General features: G+C 43.6%; 1 protein-coding gene and 3 non-coding genes across 4 annotated transcripts; 2 read left to right on the top strand and 2 right to left on the bottom strand.

Annotated features, from left to right (window-relative positions):
• Nucleotides 1-2120: 2120 nt before the first annotated feature.
• On the top strand, nucleotides 2121-2192 carry TRNAA-AGC (transfer RNA alanine (anticodon AGC)). The gene has a single exon. It is a non-coding gene; the product is annotated as a tRNA-Ala (tRNA).
• Nucleotides 2193-9714: 7522 nt separating this feature from the next.
• On the top strand, nucleotides 9715-9787 carry TRNAE-UUC (transfer RNA glutamic acid (anticodon UUC)). The gene has a single exon. It is a non-coding gene; the product is annotated as a tRNA-Glu (tRNA).
• Nucleotides 9788-16778: 6991 nt separating this feature from the next.
• Nucleotides 16779-16851, bottom strand: TRNAW-CCA (transfer RNA tryptophan (anticodon CCA)). Its single transcript has one exon. It is a non-coding gene; the product is annotated as a tRNA-Trp (tRNA).
• A 5172-nt stretch (nucleotides 16852-22023) lies between these two features.
• LOC129631633 (seminal plasma protein PDC-109) lies at nucleotides 22024-26485 on the bottom strand. Its single transcript, XM_055552774.1, has 5 exons — nucleotides 26410-26485; nucleotides 24781-24843; nucleotides 23484-23615; nucleotides 22697-22845; nucleotides 22024-22205 (listed from the first exon to the last, which is right to left on the bottom strand). The coding sequence occupies exons 1-4, from the start codon at nucleotides 26483-26485 to the stop codon at nucleotides 22709-22711; spliced, it is 408 nt and encodes a 135-aa protein (XP_055408749.1). The 3' UTR covers nucleotides 22024-22205; nucleotides 22697-22708.
• Nucleotides 26486-26802: the final 317 nt, after the last annotated feature.

Below are 26802 nucleotides of genomic sequence, written 5' to 3'. Positions count from 1 at the left end.
ATATGTCTTTCTCTTAGTTCACTTAGTATGATAATCCCTTGGCTCTTTATTTTGCTGCAAATGGCAATATTCCATTCTTTTTTTGTGGCTGAGTAATGGTAAGTAGTCTTTTTATTAAACTTGTGCCAGTCACTCACTTTGGATTTGATGTCTTTTTTCTGCCCAGACTGAAGGATGCAGTAGTTAGCCATGCTGAGAACATCCTAAGAGACACTGTTCCAACTTTACAGGAAACACTCTATTTAATTCACCCAATGACCCCACTGGGGTCATTGAAGAGGTGGCAAGAGTACACAGAAGAACTGTATGAAAAGATCTTCACGACCAAGATAATCACGATGGTGTGATCACTCACCTAGAGCCAGACATCCTGGAATGTGAAGTCAAGTGGGCCTTAGGAAGCATCACTATGAACAAAGCTAGTGGAGGTGATGGAAATCCAGTTGAGCTATTTCAAATCCTAAAAGATGATGCTGTGAAAGTGTTGCACTCAATATGCCAGCAAATTTGGAAAACTCAGTAGTGGCCACAGGACTGGAAAAGGTCACTTTTCATTCCAATCCCAAAGAAAGGCAATGCCAAAGAATGCTCAAACTACCACACAGTTGCACTCATCTCACATGCTAGTAAAGTAATAATCAAAATTCTCCAAGTCAGGCTTCAGTAATACTTGAACCATGAACTTCCAGATATTCAAGCTGGTTTTAGAAAAGGCAGAGGAACCAGAGATCAAATTGCCAACATCCAGTGGATCATTGAAAAAGCAAGAGAGTTCCAGAAAAACATCTATTTCTGCTTTATTGACTATGCCAAAGTCTTTGACTATATGGATCATAAAAAACTGTGGAAAATTCTGAAAGAGATGGGAATACCAGACCACCTGACCTGCCTCTTGAGAAACCTATATGCAGGTCAGGAAGCAACAGTTAGAACTGGACATGGAACAACAGACTGGTTCCAAATAGGAAAAGGAGTACGTCAAGGCTGTATATTGTCACCCTGCTTATTTAACTTATATACAGAGTACATCATGAGAAATGCTGGGCTGGAAGAAGCACAAGCTAGAATCAAGATTGCTGGGAGAACTATCAATAACCTCAGATATGCAGATGACACCACCCTTATGGCAGAAAGTGAAGAAGAACCAAAGAGCCTCTTGATGAAAGTGAAAGAGGAGAGTGAAAAAGTTAGCTTAAATCTCAAGATTCAGAAAACAAAGATCATGGCATCCAGTCCCATCACTTCATGGGGAAATAGATGGGGAAACAGTGGCAACAGTAGCTGACTTTTTTTTGCGGGGGCAGGGGGCCTCCAAAATCACTGCAGATGGTGATTGCAGCCATGAAATTAAAAGACGCTTACTCCTTGGAAGGAAAGTTATGACCAACCTAGATAGCATATTAAAAAGCAGAGACATTACTTTGTCAACAAAGGCCCTTCTAGTCAAGGCTATGGTTTTTCCAGTAGTCATGTATGGATTTGAGAGTTGGACTATAAAGAAGGCTGAGGGCCGAAGAATTGATGCTTTTGAACTGTGGTGTTGGAGAAGACTCTTGAGAGTCCCTTGGACTGCAAGGAGATCCAACCAATCCATCCTGAAGAAAATCAGTCCCGGGTGTTCATTGGAAGGACTGATGTTGAAGCTGAAATGCCAATACTTTGGCCACCTCATGCGAAGAGTTGACTTATTTGAAAAGACCCTGATGCTGGGAAAGATTGAAGGCAGGAGGAGAAGGGGATGACAGAGGATGAGATGTTTGGATGGCATCACACACTCAATGGACATGAGTTTGGGTAAAGTCCGGAGTCGGTGATGGACAGGGAGGCCTGGCGTGCTGCGGTTCATGGGGTCGCAAAGAGTTGGACACGACTGAGCGACTGAACTGAACTGAACGACCCCATGGAGAAATAGAGATCTGGAGAGGTGGTCTCTAGTCCAGAGTTTCAAAATGAATTAAGTGGTGGGCCCAGGATTTGAACCGACAGGAATCAAGAATAACTCGGAGCCATTGTGGGAATTTTAAGCCAAGAAGTCAGGTTGGTGTTTTGAGAACACCTTCTGGTGGCTGGGTGGAGCATGGTCAGCTGAGTTAGTATCTACACTGGCCCTGACTTGAGTCGGGGGTGTAGCTCAGTGGTAGAGCGCGTGCTTAGCATGCACGAGGTCCCAGGTTCAAACCCTGGCACCTCCATTTAGGAGTTTCTGCTTACTAGGAGCCTTGGAGAAGGGCAGAAGAACCCACCCTGGTATTCTTTCCTGAGAAATCCCCTGAACATTAGCTCCCTGGCTCTGCAGAGTACTCCTGTTTTAATATTTGGCTAATGCAGCAACAACATTCAACTAAATTCTGCTGTATAACATTCAACTAAATTCAGCTGTGGACACTGCCCGGGTTCCAAGATGTCTCCTTGAAGGAGGTGACATTAGAGCAGAGCTTTAAAGGACACGTAGCCAAGGCCTGAGGGAATCCCCCTTGTTCTGGGAAAAGGGTGCATCTTTGTGTGGGAGGGAGCCTGGCCAAGGAGGCTGGGGAAATAGGTCAGGACCCATTTGGGAAAGTACTCTGGCTCTGGGACTTTGTCTTGAAACTTAGTTTGGACCTGCAGATTTCCCATACCATTTAGCTTCTGCTGTAACAATGCTGTGTGACAAACCAGCCCTGACCTTCAGTAACATTCATTTAGCTCACAAGTTTGTGGTACCAAGGCCATTTAGGCTGAGCTTGGCTGAATGGTTTTCCTGGGCTCAGCTGTGCTTACCCACAAGTCTGTCTGGGGCAGGGTAGCGGGTGGGGGGTGTCAGCTGTTGGCTGATCTAGCCCGGTCTCATGGCAACATAAGTACAGGTTGAAATGGGTGGGGGGCCCCTCAGTTAAGACATAGGCTGGAGATTGGCACTCAGTCACTTCCAACTCGTTCTGCTGGTGAAAGCAGGTCACACAGCCAACCCAGAGTCACGTACCTACAAAGTTACACGGTAAAGAGTGTGAGTACAGGGAGGGGTGAGGAATCTGGGGCCAACAGTTACCATCAGCTCAAAGATCTTGGGCTCTGCTCCCCAGCAGGAGACATCAGAGCTTCTCTGTGAGAGGACCCCAGAGAGCTCCCGTGTCATGGCTCTTTGCAGAAAACTCTCAGGCTCAGGGTGGACAGGGTTTATGTGGGGAAGGGAACAAAATAGAGAGAATGGCAGGGGGAAGAAGCTGTTGTGTCTGCGTTTCTCATTTGGGTGTGGCTGTCTAGAGGGAGCTGGCGGGAAGCTTGGAAGGCATCCACATTTGCTGGCTGTTGAAGAGTGAATGCCTTATTTGATCATATCATTGCATTATCTGTTTTCTAAAAATATTTATTTGCTTATTTTTATTTGGCTGCCCTGGGTCTTAGTTGCAGCCTGAGCAATCTTTTACTTGTGGCATTTGAACTCTTAGTTACAGCATGTGGGATCTAGTTCCCTGACCAGGGATCGAACCTGAGTCTTAGCCACTGGCCCACCAGGGAGGTCCCTGCATTATCTGATTTGAGGTTTTTAATCTAAATGTATTAATTTAGATCTATCTATTTATCAATCAATTATACATGGGCTATGTTTTTCTGAATTTTTGTCTTCAGCTCAATGAAGACTTGCTTTGTAAATAAAGGTGCAGATGAGGGATTCATGCATCCTAAGATCTTTGGAGTCATTTCGAAATCTTTCCTCCTAGTTCTTGTGTAAGCTTTGAGCTCTGCAAACCCGCATTCCTTCCTGTGTGCCCTGTGGAAGCCATGTAATCATCCCAGCAGTTTCCTATAGCCAGATATGATTACCTCCATTTGACGAGTGAAGAAAATTGCGTGGTTTCCACAAGTAAGTTTCCCAGAACTTTTGCTGCTTGTAAAAATGATTGGACCCAGATGATTCTAGAACGTCGCTGGGTTTTTTTTTTTTTTTTTTTTTTTTTTTTAAAGCGAGGCTCACTGGGCTGTCACCCACAGAATGGAGACAGCTGTCTGAGCACAGAGGCCTGACCGGGATGCAGGCACACTCCCATCTCTTTGGCAACAGCTTGTAGAACGGAGGGGCTGGTCTCCTCTGCAGCTCTTATTCTTACAGGAACTGCGGGTGTGGGTTTTTCCTGACTCTTGATCTGGAGTAGCCTCCCTATTCTCAGGGCTCATAGGCTTTGAGAAAGTCAAGTCTGGAATAATAGCAATCCTTTTACAGCTAATCTAGCAAGCCCAAGCCCAGTCTTTCATAGTTGGAAGCTATATCATGCATTTGGCCTTTCCAAGTGGCCCTAGTGGTAAAGAACCCAGCTGCCAATGCAGGAGACATGAGACTTGGTTTGATCTCTGGGTCAGGAAGATCCCCTGGAGGAGGGCATGGCAACCCACACCAGTATTCTTGCCTAGAGAATCCCATGGACAGAGGAGCCTGGCGGGCTGCAGTTCATAGGGTCTCAAAGAGTCGGACAGGACTGAAGCAACTTAGCACACATCATGCATTTGGAGTATTAATTATTTTCCCTATGTTTTACCATCTAGATGTTTTAACATCTATTTCTGCTTTATTGACTATGCCAAAGCCTTTGACTGTGTGGATCACAATAAACTGTGGAAAATTCTGAAAGAGATGGGAATACCAGACCACCTGATCTGTCTCTTGAGAAACCTATATGCAGGTCAGGAAGCAACAGTTAGAACTGGACATGGAACAACAGACTGGTTCCAAAAAGGAAAAGAAGTACGTCAAGGCTGTATATTGTCACCCTGCTTATTTAACTTATATGCAGAGTACATCATGAGAAATGCTGGGTTGGAAGAGGCACAAGCTGGAATCAAGATTGCTGGGAGAAATATCAATAACCTCAGATATGCAGATGACACCACCCTTATGGCAGAAAGTGAAGAGGAACTCAAAAGCCTCTTGATAAAGGTGAAAGTGGAGAGTGAAAAAGTTGGCTTAAAGCTCAACATTCAGAAAACGAAGATCATGGCATCTGGTCCCACCACTTCATGGGAAATAGATGGGAAAACAGTGGAAACAGTGTCAGACTTTATTTTTGGGGGCTCAAAAATCACTGCAGATGGTGACTGCAGCCATGAAATTAAAAGACACTTACTCCTTGGAAGGAAAGTTATGACCAACCTAGATAGCATATTAAAAAGCAGAGACATTACTTTGCCAACAAAGGTCCGTCTAGTCAAGACTATGGTTTTTCCTGTGGTCATGTATGGATGTGAGAGTTGGACTGTGAAGAAGGCTGAGCGCCGAAGAATTGATGCTTTTGAACTGTAGTGTTGGAGAAGACTCTTGAGAGTCCCTTGGACTGCAAGGAGATCCAACCAGTCCATTCTAAAGGAGATCAGCCCTGGGATTTCTTTGGAAGGAATGATGCTAAAGCTGAAACTCCAGTACTTTGGCCACCTCATGCAAAAAGTTGACTCATTGGCAAAGACTTTGATGCTGGGAGGGATTGGGGGCAAGAGGAGAAGGGGACAACAGAGGATGAGATGGCTGGATGGCATCACTGACTCGATGGACGTGAGTCTGAGTGAACTCCGGGAGTTGGTGATGGACAGGGAGGCCTGGCGTGCTGGGATTCATGGGGTCGCAAAAAGTCGGACATGACTGAGCCACTGATCTGATGTTTTACCAATCAGAACTCAAGTTTCTTGATCCTTATCTCAAAGCAGTGGGAGGTACAGGGGAGGTCCCAGCCACACACAGATATTATTCTGGCCCAGGGCAAAGGACCTGGGTTCAGTGTTGGGCTTTTGTAACACTGATGATGTTCCAGGCTCTTCCCACTCCTATCACTGCGCCCAGCTTGGAGCTGGAAGGACATTATCAGCCTACACTCTGGCACCCTCAGCCTGTGCCCAGCAACCTCCTGGGAAGGCTGCCCATGTGCAGGGACAGCCCAACGATTAGAAAGTGCTTCCAGACAGAGACTTGAGCTAGGTTGAGTTCTGAGAGTCCCATATGTCCAATTTTTGGCAACTGCAAATATTGCTGCCAGGAACATTCTTGTCGGAGTCCTTTGGTGGACATACCTATGCACTCTTATTCAGTATGTAGGCAGGGCTGCAAGTGCAAGGTTAAAGGAGATATATATATATATATATATATATATATATATTTAGCGGAATACTGAGAAACAGTTTTCTCAAGTAGTTGTATACACTTACTGAATTTTGAACCAGGGGATTGTATTTCCTGTTTAAATAAGAAAAATTGAGATGTACAGCTGCAAACACCACCAAATTGCCCAGACATTGCTTACATTGAGTGTATTAGTTTCAATCGCTGCTATAACAGATGACCACAATCTTAATGGCTTAGAATAACACAAGTTTATTATCTTATGGCTCTGGAGGTCAGAAATCTTAAATAGGTCTTCTTGGGCTAAAATCAAAAGCCATCTTCTTTCAAAAGGCATGAGACTTCCTTCGTGGTCCAGTGGCTAAGACTTCATGCTCCTGTTGCAGGGGGCCCATGTTCAGTCTCTGGTCAGGGAACTAGATCCCACATGATTCAACTAAGAGTTTGCGTGCTGGAACATGCCGCAACTAAGACCCTGTGCAGCCAAACACATAAATATTTTAAAAAAGGAAAAGAAAAAAAAGGAGGTTCTAGGGAAGAATCTACTCCTTGCCTTTTCCAGTTTCCAGAAGCTGCCTGCATTCCTTGGCTCCCAACCACATAACTCTGATTTCTGCTTCTGTCAACACATCTCCTCTGACTCTGACCCTCTTGCCTCCCTTGTATGAAGACCCAAGCAGTTACACTGGACCTTTCCTGACAGTTTTCAGGATAATCTTTCCATCTCAAGATGCTTGAGTTAATCACACCTGCAAATCTCCTTTTGCCACACAGGATCACATAGTTACAGGTCCTAGGGATTAGGACGTGGAATCTACTCCTTGCCTTTTCCAGTTTCCAGAAGCTGCCTGCATTCCTTGGCTCCCAGCCACATAACTCTGATTTCTGCTTCTGTCAACACATCTCCTCTGACTCTGACCCTCTTGCCTCCCTTGTATGAAGACCCAAGCAGTTACACTGGACCTTTCTCCTGGGCTTCCCAGGTGGCACTAGTGGTAAAGAATCCACCTGCTTAATGCAGGAGACAAAAGAGACATGGGTTCAATCTCTGGGTCTGGAAGAACCCATGGAGTAGGAAATGGCAACCCATTCCAGTATTCTTGCCTGGAGAACCCCATGGGAAGAGGAGCCTGATGGGCTACAGTCCATGGCGTCACAAAGAGTCGGACACGAGTGAAGCAACTGAGCCCGTGCATATGCATTCTATCTCCCACACCAAGCCACAGTTTTGGTACCAACAGAAAGACTCGTGTAGCCCTCTGGGTCACAGATCTGAATCAGCACTGGCTGTGTTGGCTGTAAGTGGGCCATCAGGCTCTGGCAAAACACAGAACCCAAAATGGCATCTCCTGCTTGGCAAGGCTCTCCATACCCAATTGGTCCCTACAGAAGTGGGTTGCCAGGTCTTCCCCTATTCATTACTGAGATTTCATCTCAATATTATTCCTATAATGACTTTGAGCTCTTCTTCTTTTTTTTTTTTTGGCCACACTGCCCAGCTTATGGGAATCTTAGCTCTTCGACCAGGGATCAAACCTGTGCGCCCTGCAGTGGAAGGCAGAGTCCTAACCACTGGACCACCAGGGAAGTCCCTGAGCTCTTCTTCTGTACAAGATGATGTTCTAAGAGCTTCATGAAGACTAAGGCATTTCACATGAACGAACAACAACAACCACTCTACATGTTATGATTATTCCACTGTACAAATGAGGATACTGGGGCACAGAGAAGTTAACGAATATTTCCAAGGTCACACAGCTAGGAAATGACAAAGCTGGGATTCAGTCCCTTGTTTTGAAAGGGCTACAATCCTCTGTAATGAGGCCAGCATCAATGCACAGCATTTCTACCCCAGGCCTATGCTCTCCTTTCTGGGGCACACAACCCTCCACCTCCAGGAATATTTCTAAGTGAGCAACGTCATCTTCAGTTGCTTTTCCCTTCCAGAGACTTGATCAGAGTCTTGAGGGAGGAGAGAGCCACCTTGTGGTGAGACTGGGCATCTGAGAACCTGGGCCCCAATTCTCCATGCGTGCTCTCCACTGGACCAGTCCTGCATTCTGCTGTTTCATGTCTTGAATGTACCAACTTATTAGTTGTTTATTCTGTTCATTAAAATTTTTTAATTTACATTTTTAATTATGTATAACTTAGAGCACAAAACTGACGTGTACAGCTTGATATATACATATACTTATAAATATTAAATAGACTGTAGCCTGCCAGGCTCCTCTGTCCATGGAATTATCCAGGCAGGAATATTGGTAGCCATTCCCTTCTCCATGGGATCTTCCCGACCTGAGGACTGAACCTGGATCTCCTGCCTTGAAGGCAGATTCTTTACTGTCTGAGCCACCAGGGAAGCCTGGTTATATATTATATTATATAAATATAATATATTATATACTAAATATGTATATTACATATTATATACTATATAATTATATATCATATTTTATAGTTATTTTTATATAATTATAATTATATATTATACACATATCATATAATAATATATAAATATATAACATAATAATATACTTAATATACAATATATTATATTTATTATATATTATATAATATATTACATTTAATAATAATATATCATATATATTATAAATATATGTAATATAATAATACATATATAATATATATAATTTTATATATTATATAAAAATGTATAATTTATATATAAATAAATATGAAATATAATATATAGATATATAATAAACATATATATAATATACTGTTATATATTCTTTATATTATAATATAATATATATTATATAATATAATACATAATAAAATAAAATAATTATATAATATACAATATATAATACATTAATATATTAATATTATATATTATAATATATAATATAACATAACATATTATAATTAATTATATAAAATAATACAATAAAATAATATATAAAATATATCACAATATATAATATATAAAGTATAATAAAATAATATATAAAATAATATAAGTATATATTAATATAATATTAATATAATTTATCTATAAATAATGTATAAACATATACATATATAAGTATATTTATATAAATATTGTATAATTATATGAATATCATATAATCATATATTTATAGATTTATATAATTATAATTTTAATTCATATTTATTATATGTATAATATATAAATATATGTGTATATATAATATAATTGATATATTAATATTATATTAATATATAATATACTCTAATATATTGTACATTATATAATATATAATATAATACATAATATAATATATTATATTATATAATACTATATATAATATAATATATTATGTATTATATTATATATAAAATAATACATATAGTATTATATATATATACTATGTATATATGTTCATTCATGTCACCACCACCGAGGTCCAGATGTAGAACATTCTAATCATTCCAGAAGGTTTCCTTGTGACTTCTTCCAGTCAATAACACTCAGGGGTGACTTTTTGAGTTCTATCACCATGAGTTGATACTTATATAAAAGGAATCATTCAGTTATGTAGTCTTCTGTCTCTGACTTCTTTCACTCAACATTATGTTGTAAGATTCAACCATGTTATTGCATGTAGCTGTACTGTTATTTTTTAAGTTGCTGTGAAGGGAATTCCCTGGTGGTCCAGTGGTTAGGACTTGTTGCTTTCACTGACAGGGACCCAGGTTCAATCCCTGGTGGGGGAAATAAGATCCCCAAGCTGTGAGGTGAAGCCAAAAATATACATATTTCGGTGAAGCATTTCATCTTATGAATGTAAACACATTTATCTACCCAAGTCTATTGTTGATGGACGGCTTCCCAAGTAGCACTAGTGATAAAGAACTTGCCTGCCAATGCGGGAGATATTAAGAGAAGTGGGTTCAATCCCTGGGTTAGGAAGATAACCTAGAGGAGAGCACGGCAACCCACTCCAGTATTCTTGCCCAGAGAATCCCATGGACAGAGGAGCCTGGAGGGCTGTCCATAGGCTCCATAGGGTCACAGAGCTGGGCGCAACTGAAGCGACTTAGCACGCATGTACACATTGTTGATGGATATTTGGGTTGTTTCCAGTCTTTAGTTATTAAGAATAAAGCTGCCATGAACATCCTTGTCCATGGATATAAGCACTCATATTTCTTGGATGTATACCCAGATGTGGAATTACAAAGTCATAGGGCAAACAGACGTTAGTCTCAGTAGATCCTGCCAAACTTTTTTTCCAAGTGCTTACTAGTATTTTTCAACTCCACAATGTAATTTTTTTTTTTTTTCTGTGACATGTGGCATGTGGGATCTTAGTTCCCTGACCAGGGATTGAACCTAGGCCCCCTGCGGTGGAAGCTCGGAGTCTTAACCATTGGACCACCAGGGAGGTCACCTATTATTTCTGTCTTTTAAAATGAGCCAGAAACTTGAGCCATGTGTCTTGAGACATGCTGAAGAAATCAAAACATTGCTTTAAAATTTTGTCTTGAACGAAGTTTGCTCATTTCTGACTAGTTTCCTCCCTTGTTTGAAAAGTTGCCAAGGTAATATATTATTTTTAGTTTGCATTTCCTGGGTTCCTAGGGAAGGAAAATGAACATTTTTTTCCAATCTGCTACCGCACTAGATCATTTATTTGTTGTTGTTCAGTTGCTAAGTTATGTCCAACTCTTTGCGATCCCATGGACGGCAGCACTCCAGGCTTCCCTGTTCTTCACTGTCTCCCAGAGTTTGCTCAAATTCATGTCGGTTGAGTCAGTGATGCTATCTAACCATCTCATCCTCTGCTGCCCTCTTCTCCTCCTGCCTTCAATCTTTCCCAGCATTTGTTTTTTTTTTTTTTTTTCATTGAGTCGGCTCTTCCCATCAGGTGGCCAAAGTATTGAAGCTTCAGCATCAGTCCTTCCAGTGACTATTCAGGACTGATTTTCTTTAGGATTGACTGTTTTGATCTCCTTGCCATCCAAGGGACCCTCAAGAGTCTTCTTTAACACCACAGTTCAAAAGCATCTCAGCGCTCAGCCCTCTTTATGGTCCAGCTCTCACCTTCATACATGACTACTGGAAAAACCATAGCTTTGACTATACGGACCTTTGTTGGCAAAGTGATGTCTCGTGCTTTCTAAAGTGCTGTCTAGGTTGGTCATAGCTTTCCTTCCAAGGAAGAAGCATCTTTTAATTTCATGGCTTCAATCACCATCTGCAGTGATTTTAGAGCCCAAGAAAATAAAATCTGTTACTGTTTCCACTTTTCCCTCTTCTATTTGCTATAAAGTTATGGGGCCAGATGCCATGATCTTAATTTTTTGAATGTTGAGTTTTAAGCCAACTTTTTTACTCTCTTCTTTCCCTTTTATCAAACAGCTCTTTACTTCCTCTTCACTTTCTGCCATTAGAGTGATATCATTTGCATATGTGAGGTTGGTGATATCTCTCTGGGTAATCTTGATTCCAGACTGTAATTCATTCAGCCTGGCATTTCACCCTGATGTACTCTGTATATAAGTTAAATAATCGGATTAACAGTATATAGCTTTGTCTTACTTGTTTCCCAATTTTGAACCGGTCTGTTGTTCCATGTCTGGTTCTAACTGTTGCTTTTTGACCTGCATACAGGTTTCTCAGGAGACAGGTAAGGTGGTCTGGTATTCCCACCTATTTAAGAATTTTCCACAGTTTGTTGTGATCCATGCAATCAAAAGCTTTAGCATAGTCAATAAAACAGAAGTAAATGTTCTTCTGGAATTTCTATCATCCAAGGAATGTTGGCAATTTGATCTCTGGTTCCTCTGCCTTTTCTAAACCCAGCTGGTACATCTCAAAGTTCTTGGGCCTACTGCTGAACCGTATCTTGAAGGATTTTGAGCATAACCTTAGTTCAGTTCAGTTCAGTCCCTCAGTCATGTCCGACTCTTTGCGACCCCATGAATCGCAGCACGCCAGGCCTCCCTGTCCATCACCAACCCCCGGAGTTCACTCAGACTCAAGTCCATAGAGTCAGTGATGCCATCCAGCCATCTCATACTGGCATGCAAAATGAGCATAATTTTTCAGTAGTTTGAACATTCTTTGCTAGTTTGAACCTTGATGGGTAACGCCGTTGTTCAAAGACCTGGGTCCACCGCTAGGGGGCACCACCCGACCAGGTGAATTCACAGAGTTCTGCTCCAGGGCTTACCATTTAGGTGCAAACCTGTAGACTGCAGTGTTAAGACTCTGCCTCTCTTCCCTTAGGATAATTTTTTTTTTTTTTAATCAAGACTTTCTTTCCTAAGTGTCTCATCTGGATTTAGCACATAAATTTGAACCCTGGAGGAATCGTGAAGTGGCAAGGACACCTTATGGAAGTATGATGGTGACCGTCATTGGATAAATATTTCCCGAGCACCTACTCTGTTCCAGGCACTCTTCCAGTCACTGGGGCTACAGTAGGGATGGAATAGACAGACATTCCTGCTCATGTGAGGGTTGTTTTCCCAAGAGGGAGATGCTAAATACTGTGAGCAAGTATGACATGTAATGGCTATTGGTACAAAGGAGAGAAAACAGGTGGGGAAGCAGGGGTGCCTGGGTTGGGGAAGATGGTTGCAGTTTTATTTTATTTTTTAAAATAATTTACTTTATTTTTTATATTTATTTATTTGACTGAGTCAGGTCTCAGTTGCTTTTGTTGCTCCATAATAATTGTAGCGCTCAGGCTTACTTGGTCCGCGGCATGTGGGATCTTAGTTCCTTGACCAGGGGTCAAACCTGTGTGCCCTGCATGGAAAGGCAGATTCTTTTTATTTATTTCTTTATTTGACTGCACTTAGTCTTAGCAGAGAAGGCAATGGCACCCCACTCCAGTACTCGTGCCTGGAAAATCCCTTGGGCAGAGGAGCCTGGTAGGCTGCAGTCCATGGGGTCGCTAAGAGTTGGACATAACTGAGCGACTTCACTTTCACTTTTCACTTTCATGCATTGAAGAAGGAAATGGCAATCCACTCCAGTGTTCTTGCCTGGAGAATCCCAGGGACGGGGGAGCCTGGTGGGCTGCCGTCTGTGGGGTCGCACAGAGTCAGACACGACTGAAGCGACTTAGCAGCAGCAGCAGCAGCAGTCTTAGCTGTGGCATGTGGGATCTAGTTCCCCAAACAGGGATCAAACTCGGGCCTCTTGCAATGGGAGTGTGCAGAGTCTGAGCCACTGGACCACCAGGGAAGTCCCTGCAGTTCTAACTAGGGTGGTCAGAGAAGGTCTGCTTCAGAAGGGGACATTTGTGTGAAGATGTGAAGGAGGTGGAGGCGTGGACCAGAAGGAACAGCAAGTGCAAAGGTCGTGAGGTGGGAGTGTGCCTGGTGCCTTAGAACAGGAAGCAGGCTGGTGAGGCTGGAAGAGAGGGACCCAAAGGACGCGACGTAGGAGAGGAGGGCAGAGAGAGAAAAAGATAGCGCAGAATGTGGGACCTTGGAGGCTGCTGCCAAGAACTTTGACCTTGACTCTGTTTAGACTTTTTTTTTTGGCTGCACTTCTTGTTTTGCAGGATCTTAGTTCCCCAACCCGGACCCAGGCAGTGAAAGCGCTGAGTCCTAACCACTGGACCACCAGGGAATTCCTTAGACTTATTTGTTTGTTTTTGGCTGCACTGGGTCTTCGTTGCTGAGCATATGGACTTTCTCCAGTTGCAGTGAGCAGGGGCTACTCTTTGTCTCGGGGCTTGTGATTCTTATCGCAGTGGCTTCTCTTGTTGGGAAGTACAGGCTCCAGGCACACAAGCTCAGCGAGCTCAGTGATTGTGACTCCCAGGCTCTAGAGCACAGGCTCAGTAGTTGCGGCCCAGGGGCTTAGTTGCCCCACAGCATGTGGGATCTTCCCGGACCAGGGATTGAACCTCGGTCCCCTGCTTTGGCAGGTGGATTCTTATTCACTGTGCCACCAGGGAAGTCCCCTAGACTTATTTATTTATTTATTTTTCCGGAGATTGGAGAAAGATTTATTGCAGGGCCAAACAAGGAGATGGGTGGCTTGTGCCCCTCCCCCAAACCCCAAACTCCCTGGAGGCCTTTCAGCAAAGCATTTTTAATGGCCAGGTGAGGGGGTGTCACAGGGTATACAATCAGCTTGCGGACAATTCTCTGATTGATGGTGAGGTAACAGGATCACGTCACAGGGATTAACATTATCAATCCTCAGACTCCAGTAGACCTGGGGTCAGTGTCATCAAGTGGTCAACATCTTCCACTTGGTGGGGTTTTTATTTCTGTAGCAGAACTCAGGAAATGTGCATCAGATAGTATTATCTAGGTACTTCAGAGAGGAGCTAAAGCAGAAGACATGGGGAAAGGGCATGCTCCCCCTCAAGGCCCCATAGTATCCTGCATAGTTATAGAAGCAAAAGGTGAAGGGTGATTTAACAAATTTTAAACTTGATATGCAAAAGTCTGTGACCAAATATACAATGTATTTTTTTTAATCAGTACCTTTGCTCATGCTGTTTCCCATCTGAAGCATCCTCTCTGGTTATATAATTCCTATACATGTTTGAAGGCTCAGTTCTAGACTTAACTCAAAAGAGCCTTCCATGACCTCTGTAGGATCCCTCCCTCCCTTCTGCTGCATAATCAGATGGGTAATCCATGCTCAAAAAGATTAGACTTAGTTTTTAAAAGGGTCTCTCTCTCTGGCTGCTGTGTTGAAAATAGAGTGGGACTGGGGAAGGGGTAAGGTTGCAACATAGAGATCGCTACAATAATCAAGGAGCGAAAGGGTGGTGAATTGGACCAAGGAAGTGCCAGTGAAGGTCATGAGAAGTGGTCAGATTCTAGAGGAAACCTGATGGTTAGATATGCTAATTGACTGGGTGTAGGTTAGGAGAGGAAGAGAGGAAGGCCAAGCATAGCTGCAGCTATGTGGTCTGAGCACACTTAGAAAAACTTTTATTTTGGATGATTTCAAACATATACATAAATAGACAAAAATAGTACAGGAAACTCCCCAACCTGGACCCAGGCAGTCAAAGCACTGGGGCTTTCACTTCAACAATTGTCATCTTATGGTTAATTTTATTTCTTATATGCCTCCACCCGTCTCTATCCCATATTACATTGAAGCAAATGTCAGACTTCGTTTCATTACATTTGTAAATCCTTTATTCTATTTATTTCTTCAAAAATATAAGCTCCCTGCCTTTTTTGTTCTTTTTAAATTGAAGTACGGCTTATTTATAACATTGTGTTAATTTCTACTGTAGAGCAAAATGATTCAGTTACACATATACACAGTTTTTCATATTCTTTTCTATTATGGTTTATCACAGGATAGTGAATATAGCTCCCCATGCTATACAGTAGGACCTTGTGGGCTATCTATCCATTCTATATATGATCATTCGCATCTTCTAAGCCCAAACTGCTACTCCATCCCACCCTGCCTTTCCCCTTGGCACCCGCAAGTCTGTTTTCTGTGAGTCTGCTTCTGTTTTCCAGCTGTGTTAATTTGTGTCATATTTTAGATTCCGCATGTAAGTGATATCCTATGATATTTGTCTTCTCTTTCTGACTTGCTCCCCTTAGTATGATAATCTCTAGGTCCATCCATGTTGTTGAAAATGGCATTATTTCATTCTTTTTTATGATTGAATAATATTCCATTGTCCCTGGAGTAGGAAATGGTGACCCACTCCAGTATTCTTGCCTGGGAAATCCCATGGACAGAGGAACCTAATGGGCTACAGGAGACTGATGGGGTCACAAAGAGTCGGACCCAACCTTTCGACTGAACAACAAAGGGAAAAAGTAGGTGATTAAATTGTGAATCCAACTTGGGGATTGTAAGTAGAAAAAATATGGGAGACCCCTGTAAGTTAATGATTACTCAAGAAAGCAGGTTTGTCCAGATATGTCAAGCTCCCCTTCCTTTAAAAATAAACATGCCACACAAAATTATTAAATATTTATTATAACATAAAATATTATTATATTATCAATATTATTATATATAATGTTGAATATACAGTAACAACCGTTGGTTCTCACAAAGACCACCAGAGTCTCAGTAGTGCCACAAAAGGGAAAATTAAGTAAGGCTATTTGGGATGGGTTTTTCTAAGCAAGGAAGTAGCTAAGATTAAGCCAAGATTATGGCACAATAATTTAGGGTTGGTGAACACAAGGAAACGACAATCTTGCAACAAGCCTTGATAAGCAAACTTTTGTGTAATACGTGAACTCGTTGCCTACATGAGAGATTGTTATCCTGAAAAAGGACCTGTTTGCCCAGGTGAATAAACTGTTTGCTTAGATAAACTGATTTGCATGAATTTCCTGGGGGTAAATAATGAGTTATGTATTATTTTACAGACATCCTTCTGGGTAAGATTTTCTTGGAACAAACCATTAAGTCACGTTGAAATGCATAGTCTAAGAGAATTTAAAATATATATAGGTTAAATAGCCAATCGAGGAATGGATTTCCTTACCTGTCTCATAAAAGTATTTTTCCTGTTTTTTCAAGTCAGGAGCCAAGTGAGTTTTACATACTGCACTTGATTTTGTGTGTTTAAGTCTCTTTTGGAGCTATAGCTTCCTTCCTCTCTCTCCTTTTATCCCATTAAAATTATTTTTTTAATTTATTAATATTTATTGCTGCGGCTGTGCCGGGTCTGAGCTGCAACACGCAGGATCTTTAGTTGTGACCCACAAACTCTTAGTTGTGGCATGCGGGTTCTAGTTCCCTGACCAGGGGTTGAACCTGGGCCCCCTGCATTGGGAGCTTGGAGTCTTAACCACTGGACTACCAGGGAAGTCCCAAACTAAAATTAATTTTTGACAAAGCCAGGTCACTATCTTTCAGTTTCTGCAGTCTGGGTTTTGCCGATCATATCCTGTGCTGTTGTTTAACATGACCCTTTGCCCCATGAATTCCCTTTTACTTGGCAGTTAGAACTGCAGATCTAAGCCACTTAAATAACTCTGGCAGACAGTGGAAACGTGACAGAGTGAGAAGCACCAGGAATCTGTCTCTCCAACCTGACAACAACTGCGCGGGCAGAATCTGATATAACTATTTTGGAACTCTGGCTTCTCAGGTGGCTCAGTGATAAAGAATCCGCTGGCCAATGCCGGAGACGCGGCTTCAATCCCTGGGTCGGGAAGATCCCCTGGAGGAGGAAATGGCAACCCACTCCAGTATTCTCTCCTGGGGAATCCCATGGACAGAGGAGCCTGGCGGGCTACAGTCCAAGGGGTCGCTAAGAGGTGGACACGACTGCGCATGCTCTCACCACACCAGCGTCTGTCGACAGGCTTAACAACTTCCACGGGAAGGCTTGATGTAAATTGTGGTTCATTTCAGTCGATTGCACAGTAGCAGCTACTCATCCACCACCCCCACCCAGGCGACAGGCTGCTGTGCCTGTGTTCCTGGAGCAATTTGCCTGCTTGCACTCCAGATATAGGAGATCTGTGTTCTGATCGCTGAGCGCTGCTTCCCCCGCCACCCCACCCCACCACCTATTTCAAAAGACTCTTTAATATTTTCTTTTCCATTTGAGCCTATTTTTTCTAAGTGCAAGTGTGACTGATAAAAACCATTTTAAGACCCACTCGTGGGTTGTGACCCACAGTTTGAAAGCCACTGTTCTAAGCTTTCATGATCACTTGCTTGAACTACTGAAGTTTCTTCCCAGCTTGCCTCCTTGTCTCCTGTCCAGCTTCCAGGCAGCTATCTTTCTAAAACGGACAAACCGAAGGCTTTCTTGTTGACTCAAAGGTAAAGAATCTGCCTGCAATGTGGGAGACCTGGGTTTGATCCCTGGGTGGGGAAGATGCCCTGGAGAAGGGAATGGTTACCTGCTTCATTGCCAGGGAAATCCCACGGACAGAGGAGCCTGGCGGACTACAGTCCATGGGGTCACAAAGAGTTGGACACGACTAACACTTTCAAATACACAATACCCAACACTGCGCAGATGAGATTGATGGCAGTGTATGAGCCACATATATTCACAGTCTGGGGGAGGAGGACATTGCATATCACGTGGGGTCACCCAGGGTTTGCACTTGGGTGCAGAGTGAATAAGCAGGAGCTGCAGGAGGCAGGCTTTGTGGTAACAAGAGGTAGAGGTGTCCCCTTTTGGTTTGATGCAAAAATCCAGTCTTGAAAATTCATGAAGTTGATGCAGGTGGGTAATATGCATATAGATGAATCCCTGGGAGATGTCTGGGACTTTCTGATTAGTATCAAGAACATTTAATCTGTAAAAGGGAAGAACTCATTGTCCACCTTTCCTGCTGACTGGATAATAGGCCAGACTATGGGACCCAGTACAAGCACCCAAGGAACTTAGCGTAATACCCTCCAAGTCCAACCATGTTGTTGCAAACAACAACATTTCATAAAAATGTCCAAGTACTATTCTATTGTATATACATCCCACATCTTTTTTACCCATTCATCTGATGGACATTTAAGTTGCTTCTGTATCTTGGCCACTGTAAGAAATGCTGCTGTGAACACTGGGCTGCAAGTATCCATTGTTGGCCTTCCTGTTGGAATGAAGAGGTATATCACTGAGATTTTCTTTATGTCTAATGATACTGAACATTTTTTCATGTGCCTATTGGCCATTTGACGGAGAAGGCAATGGCACCCCACTCCAGTACTCTTGCCTGGAAAATCCCATGGAAGGAGGAGCCTGGTAGGCTGCAGTCCATGGGGTCGCTAAGAGTCGGACACAACTGAACAACTTCACTTTCACTCTTCACTTTCATGCATTGGAGAAGGAAATGGCAACCCACTCCAGTGTTCATGCCTGGGGAATCCCAGGGACGAGGGAGCCTGGTGGGCTGCCGTCTGTGGGGTCGCACGGAGTCAGACACGACTGAAGTGACTTAGCAGCAGCAGCATTGGCCATTTGAACATATTCTTTGGTGAAGTATCTAGTCAATCTCTTAGAAAGAAAAGAAAGAAAGAGTTAGTTACCCAGTCGTGTCCTACTCTTTGGGATCCCATGGACTGTAGCACACAAGGCTCCTGTATCCATGGGATTCTCCAGGCAAGAATGCTGAAGTGGGTTGCCATGCCCTTCTCCAGGGGATCTTCCCGACCCAGGGATCGAACCCAGGTCTCCTGCATTGCAGGTGGGTTCTTTACCATCTGAGCCACCAGGGGAGCATCAGTCTCGTACCTTAATTTTAAATTGGGTTATTTTTCACTTTATTATTGAAGTGTAAGTGTTCTCTACATGCTCTAGTACAAGTTCCTTATCGGACACCTGACCTGCAAATACTTTTCTCCTGTTCTGGCAGTTTTCTTTTCATTTTTATGAAGACTAAAGCATAAACAATTTAATTTTATAAAGTCCAATTTGCAAACATTTTCTTTTGTCATTCGTCCTTTTGCTACTGCTAAGTCACTTCAGTCGTGTCCGACTCTGTGCGACCCCATAGATGGCCTCCTCCCAGGCTCCCCTGTCCCTGGGATTCTCCAGGCAAGAACACCGGAGTGGGTTGCCATTTCCTTCTCCAATGCATGAAAGTGAAAAGTGAAAGTGAAGTCGCTCAGTCCTGTCCGACTCTTAGCAACCCCATAGACTGCAGCCCACCAGGCTCCTCTGTCCATGGGATTTTCCAGGCAAGAGGACTGGAGTGGGATGCCACTGCCTTCTCCCTTCGTCCTTTCAGTGTTTTATGTATAAGAACTCATTTCTCAACCAAAGGTCTTAAAGATTTACTCTATTTTCTAAGAATTTTATAGTTTCACCTTTAAAAATGAAGTCTATGGCTCATTTTGGCTTAACTTTTGTGCATGGTAAGAAGAAGGTATCCAGCTTACTTGTTTTGCATACAAATATGCTTGTCTCAGCACCACTTGTTGCAAAGATTATAATATTATTCCTACCACGTTGAACTACCTTTTTTCCCTTGGCCGTGCCTGGCAGCATGTGGGATCTTAGTTCCTTGACCAGGGTTTGAACTCCCACCCCCTGCGTTAGAAGTGTGGAGTCTTAACCACTGGAATGCCAGGGAAGTCCCACATTGAACTATCTTGATAGGTTATTGAAGATCAGTTGCAAATGTGAAGGATTAATTCCGGACTTTCAATTGGATAGAGTTCCTTGATCTAAAAAATAAAGACTAATAATAAGGTTCATTTTTTTCTATAACTTATTCTCTACTTTTCCTTGTCATAGCTGGTGATACCTAATATTTCAGACACATCTGAGATGTGCTGAATTTTTGGTTTGTTTTTGGTAAAAGTGTCAAGATGGGTTTTATTTTAATTTTTTTAATTTATGTCTTGGCTGCAGCACACAGCATGTACCATCTTAGTTTCCCCACCAGTGATCGAACACTGGCAGTGAAAGCACCTAGTCCTAACCACTGGATTGGCAGGAAATTTCCTTAGAGATTGGTTTTAAATCTTTTTTTTCTGCCAATGCGGTAGACTTGTCATTACTCCTCAGCTAGGAATGCATGTGTGTGTGTGTGCATGTTTGTGTATATGCTATGTGTGTGTATAATTGGGCCCTTTTTCACTTGTGTAAATTTGGTGCCATGAACAAGCATGTGAAGGGTATGAGAACGGACATTCCCCAAGCGCAATATTTCCTTAAAATCTACTTGGAGAGTCAAAAAAGGAGGCTTCTTTGCTATTTCTCTGGGACCAGAAGGGAAGATCTTTTGATTCCCATTAACTGCATTGCTCTTACAACGTCCCAGTTTCCTTTTCTAAATTTTTAATATCTATTGGCTGATTTTGGCTGCACTGGGTCTTTGTTGCTGTGTTGAATTTTCTCTAGTTGTGGCGAGCAGGAGCTACTCTCTAGGTGCAGTGCCCAGGATTCTTTCTCATCGCTGTGGTTTCTCTTGTTGCAGAGGATGGGCTCTGGGCCCACGGGCTTCAGTAGTTGCGGTGTGTGGGCTCAGGAGTTGCAGCTCTGGGGCTCTAGAGCTCAGGCTCAATATTTGTGACACTCGGGCTTAGCTGCTCTGTAGGGTGTGGGATCTTCCTACACCAGAGAAGGAACCAGTGTCTCCTGTATTGGCAGGCAGGTTCTTTACCACTGAGCCACCAGGGAAGCCCCTGGTTTCCTTCTATTTGTTTTTAATTGAAGTCTTTTTAATTAAAATACTTTTTGTGTTTTAAGTTTAAAATTATTTATTTTATGTTCTGGTTTCAAGTGAGGCTCTGCGTCTCTGGCCTTAAATCACAGAGGATCAACACAGCCTTCCTGCACAGTGATTAAACACCTGTGTACCTCTTCCCTGGATGGTGAACGGAAGTCCGTCACTAGGTCTCGTGGATTCCTTAGGCACTGGGTGTTTTTAACCAGGATAAAATTGAGTGATCAGGACCTTTCAGGACCTTCATTATTTCTAACACACGTAAATTTAACCTTCTTTCAATCAGGCCCAGTTAGTGACGGAAATGTTTGTCTAAAATTCCTGTTTGTTTTAAAAAGGAGAGTGGTCCTGTTGATAAATACCAAGGATGTGTCAAATTCTGTACTAGTACTGAGGTCAGGGAAAACACAGTCCATCCTGGCTCTTCTCCAAATTACAGCCCCACCGTGGAAGGTGGGCAGTTTAATTTTAAGGAAAGAAAGGATAAACTGGAAAGAAAAGACATGATCCAGACTGCTTATTCTATGGAGTCAGAGAACAGGTCCAGGAAGGAATAACAACATTTCAGCCAAGTTTGGAAAAGACAAATCTTTTATGACAAGGAGTAGTCCTCCATACCTTCTGGGACCCTCCTCCCCCCACCTCAGATCTTACCACCAGGTCTTCACCTGTCAATCAAGCCCCCAGGAAGGACAATTGTGATGTGTATTGATTTTCCATTGGGACCCCAAGGAAGGGAAAGGAAAACAAGAAGATCCTGCCTGGTTAACCTGAGCACGTTGAGACCCTCCCAATCAGGTTTCTTTGTGGACGAAAAAAAAAATAAAGACCACACATGCTGAGAAAGTGGTTTATTGATTGGACCCATGCATAGGGGGAACATAGTGGAGATGTAGGGAAAGGATTTCACCTCTGTCTTTCAGAACATCACCTTCATGCTTGAGAGTTCTTGATTTTCTTCACTGAGGTTTCAAAGGCTGGATTGCATCCATGGCCAAGGGTGGATGCACTGGACAGTGACTGAACATAGCTTTGGGGTCAAGGTTAACGAGTCAGTTTTGTTTCTCAGTCAGTCCCACGGAGGGCAAAGGTCTATTTCTCCTTTGCTCTCTGCTCTTTCTATCTCGATTCCTGCTGTCTCATGCCTGCTCCAAGATTATGTTGTCCTGTCTCTACCCCTCTGTCACCTTCTCTTCCACCTCGTCTTGGCACTGATCCTCCCCAGATCCTCCTCCTTCCATTTGTCATCCTGCAAACTCTCTTTCTCCTTCCCTGTGGGACTCTCCTCTCTCCATTGTTTGCAGTTTGGCTTTGTCTCTCCCTCTGTTTCCATCTTTTGTCCCCTTTCTCCTCTTCATCTTCTCTGCATGCTTCTCCTCGTGAAACTCTGCTCCTCACTCTTCCTCCTGCGTTTTTCTCCCTCATCCCCTCCCTCCACCTGCCTCCTTTCTCCTCAGTGGGCATCTGACTCCACCTCTTTATCCAGCTCTGTCTCTTCCCACCCTCCCCAGATACTCTTACCTCTTTTTATGGCTAGCAATACTTCCAAGCTCTATCCTTGTCGTAGTTTGGAGAGAGTGAGCACCAAGACATCCACATACTCCCAGTTTTTGTGCAAGTCTCATATTTCTTGCCTCCATAGATAAAGGGGAAGACACATTTAGCATAGTCTGAAAAACAGAAGGAATGGGTGAAACATTAATTGCGGGAGGGTTATTTTTAATCATATCAAGAGAAAAGGGGGCTTCCCTGGTGGTGCATGGTAGAGAATGCCTTGCAACGCAAGGGACATGGGTTCAAACCCTGGTCTGAAAGATCCAGCAGGCAGAGAAGCTGTTAAGCCCAGGCACCTCAACTACTGAGCTGACACCCTGCAACTACCGAAGCTTGTACTCCTAGAAACCTGTGCTCCCCAACAAGAGAAGCCACCGCAATGAGAACCCCCCACACCAATGGAGAGTAGACCCCACTCACCGCAACTAGAGAGGAACTGGGCATAGCAACAAAGACCCAGAGCCACCAAAAAAAAAAGGAGAGAGAGAGAGAAAGGGACATGAATGGAGCACAGGGGGCTGGATCAGGAGACGCCTGAGACTACCCTCTCAGTTCAGTTCAGTTCAGTCACTCAGTCGTGTCTGACTCTTGGCGACCCCTTGGACTGCCGCATGCCAGGCTTCCCTGTTCATCACCAACTCCCAGAGCTTGCTCATACTCGTGTCCAAGGCTTCCCTCTAGGAGGCAATTTGGACTTTCCCCCTTCATCTGGGAAGCCAGGTGCTTCTCACACGAGGACAGGCTGCACACTTACCTCTCTGAGCACAATATTTCCATCTTCCTACATAGTTTGCATCGAGGGAACACCACGGGAATATGGAACCACGCAATGTGCAGTCAAAATGCTTTCTGTTTCTATAGGTGAATGGGAAAACGCGTTCTTCATCTGAAAGAAGAAAGGCATTGTTCGCTTCTTTGGTACTTAGGGTTTCATGATGTCTATGGTAACTCTGGCAAAATCTCCATCCAAGCCTGCCCATCAGCCCCAAACCTGCTGTGTACAGAGCCCCTCCTAAGCATTGGGGATGCCAAGGTCAGTGTGGCATGGTTCCTCCCTCGGGGACTAGGAAGGCTTCTCTAACTTTGGACAGTTTCTACTTTATTTTTGACAGTGAAGAAAATTTTATTTAGAAATATAAGCCTATCTATGTGCTGTTCTGTGCTTAGTTGCTCAGTCGTGTCTGTCTACAGATACAGAGAAAGTGGTATAAAGAGTGACTGCTAAGTTGCTTCAGTTGTGTCCGACTCTTGGAGATGCTATGGACTGTAACCAGCCAGGCTCCTCTGTCCATGGGATTTCCCAAGCAAGAATACTGGAGTGGGTCACCATTTCCTTCTCCAGGGGATCTTCCCCACCCAAGGATCGAACCTGCGTCTCTTAAGTCTCCTGCCCTGGAAGGCAGGTTCTTTGGAGAAGGCAATGGCACCCCACTCCAGTACTCGTGCCTGGAAAATCCCATGGGCAGAGGAGCCTGGTAGGCTGCAGTCCATGGGATCGCTAGGAGTCGGACACGACTGAGCGACTTCACTTTCACTTTTCACTTTCATGCATTGGAGAAGGAAATGGCAACCCACTCCAGTGTTCTTGCCTGGAGAATCCCAGGGACGGGGAGCCTGGTGGGCTGCCGTCTATGGGGTTGCACAGAGTTGGATGCGACTGAAGTGACTTAGCAGCAGCAGCAGCAGCACCACCTGGGAAGCTGTAGAGAGTGACTAGCCGACATGTTCAAAAGATATAAATTGGGAGGTTTTGTGTACTGAGATGAATTTGAGGGAGTTTCTACTTTAGCATCTGACACCAGCTCTGAAGCCTGGGCCCTATGTTCAGAGTCCTGTCCCACCATCTACAAGATGTTCCCCCCACGCTGGTTTGGATGCCCCTGGGAGTACATGTGTGACTGAGGGTAACATTAGCTCCTGCTTGTGATGTATCTTTGGAGAATCCCCGTCACGGTTCCCCTGCCACACATGTCAGCTTGTTGCACTGGACTGCCCTTTTGTTGCCATTCTCTCCCCTTGTTGATGGTCTTGGGTATCCGCACCAGGAACACTATCTTCAGGTAATTCAGCAGGCCTGTCTTGGGTAAGTTCAGTAGAAACACCTTCGTCCTGATCTGGAAGAAAAGCAGGAGAGAAGGAGACTGCTGGAGGAGGAGCAGGAACGAAGCAGGGTCAGGGTTTGGTGGGACAAATTGAGAGAGTAGCGTGGACATATATACACCACCGTGTGTAAAATAGCTAGCCAGTGGGGAACTGCTATACACGCGGGGAGCCCCTCCCAGCACTCTGCTGTCAACCGAAAGGGATAGGATGGTGGGTGGGGTGGGAGGGAGGTTCAAGAGGGAGGGGACATATATATATATATATATATGCGCATATGTAAGTGTGTGTGTGTGCGTGCTGAGTTGCATCCAACCCTTTGCAATCCCATGGACTGTAGCCCGCCAGACTCCTAAACCCATGGGATTCTCCAGGCAAGAATACTGGAGTGGGTTGCCATCTCCTCTTCCAGGGGATCTTCTCAACCCAGGGATCGAACCAGTGTCTCCTGGACCTCCTGCATAGGCAATCGGATTCCTTTACCACTAACCCCAATGGATGCCTATATGCATATATAAATATATATGTATATATGCACGCACACATATATATATGGGCTTCCCTCCTGGCTAAGATGGTAAAGAATCTGCCTGCAATGTGGGAGACCTGGGATCAATTCCTGGGTTGGGAAGATCCCCTGGAGGAGGGCCAGGTAACCCACTCCAGTATTCTTGCCTGGAAAATCCCCATGGACAGAGGAGCCTGGTGGGCTACTGTCCATGGGGTCACAAAGAGTTGGACATGACTGAGCAACCAAACACACACACACACATATATCTATCTATATATATATATATATATGCACCTATGGCTGACTGGAGATGTTGTATGACAGAAACCAACAAAGCACTGTAAAGCAATTATCCTTCAATTAAAAATAAAAAACCAAAACCATGATAACAGAAAAATAACCACAACCAAAAAAGAACAAAGCAGGGCCACAACCGGAATATCATCTGTAGTGGGACCTGCATCTCTAACTTTTATCTTCTTGTATATTTGGAAGTGCTTGTTCACCCTGAACAGATAAACTTGCTGACTAGAAGGCTAAGAGAACAGGTGAGGGAGAGACTGACCCGTTCTCACTGCTTGCCCATGGACCCACATGGATTCAGCTACGAAGCACAGACATTGCTGTTGCAGACAATGCATAGGACCTGCCTGGAGACCACCCTGTCCTTGTTTCCCATGACATTACAGAAAAAGTCTGAATGGACTTTTTGGCCAACCCAGTATTTCAAACAGTTAGCTCTACAAAGATAGAAATACTCTTCATTGGGACAAGATAACCAACCCTGGTGTAGGTTGCCCATGTCTGGGACAGTGCAATGGAGATTTAGGCATGAGGCAGCTCCCAAAAAGGCCTTTGGCTTTACTGTGAAACTCACCTGGGTTTCAGTGTCATGGAGTTGGTGGAAAATTAATAAAATGTGAAACCTTCATAGCGTCTTGCCCTTGGGATATACTCAAGAAATGCGAGACATATTTGTAACCACTATTATTATCATAACTTTTACACATCAATCCACGTCTGGGGCAGCCTCTCTCTCACCAATTCTAGCCCATCTCCCCTCTCTCACTTCCATTCACAGGGTCCAGTTGTAGAAACACAGACACGCCAGCCCAAATCAGAAAGAGCCCCAACTGCAGTGCCATGGTAGCTTGCTCTCCTGAGACTGACCAGCATCCATCTGCTCCTTTTGTAATCAGTGACCTCAACATCCTTCAACCTGATAAGAATCAAGCTCACTTGGATGATGCTTGATCATTCCCCAGCCTGAGAGCATGAACTTCAAGTTTATCTCTCAGATGGAAAGTATAGGACATTGGCTGGCAGTTTAATGTCTCCAAGCCTCAGTGGTTTGAAAGGCATTTAAAAGGAGACCTAGGTCCAGTGGTTATGAATTCAACGAGGCAGCAGTGAGCGACAGGAGGAAGCGAGATCTTAATTCCTTGCCCAGGACTTGAACCTG

The sequence above is a fragment of the Bubalus kerabau genome, chromosome 17, assembly GCF_029407905.1.
Source record: "Bubalus kerabau isolate K-KA32 ecotype Philippines breed swamp buffalo chromosome 17, PCC_UOA_SB_1v2, whole genome shotgun sequence".
NCBI lineage: Eukaryota > Metazoa > Chordata > Mammalia > Artiodactyla > Bovidae > Bubalus > Bubalus kerabau.
Note: the sequence above shows the minus strand (reverse complement) of the source record. Positions and strands in the feature narration are given on the sequence as shown.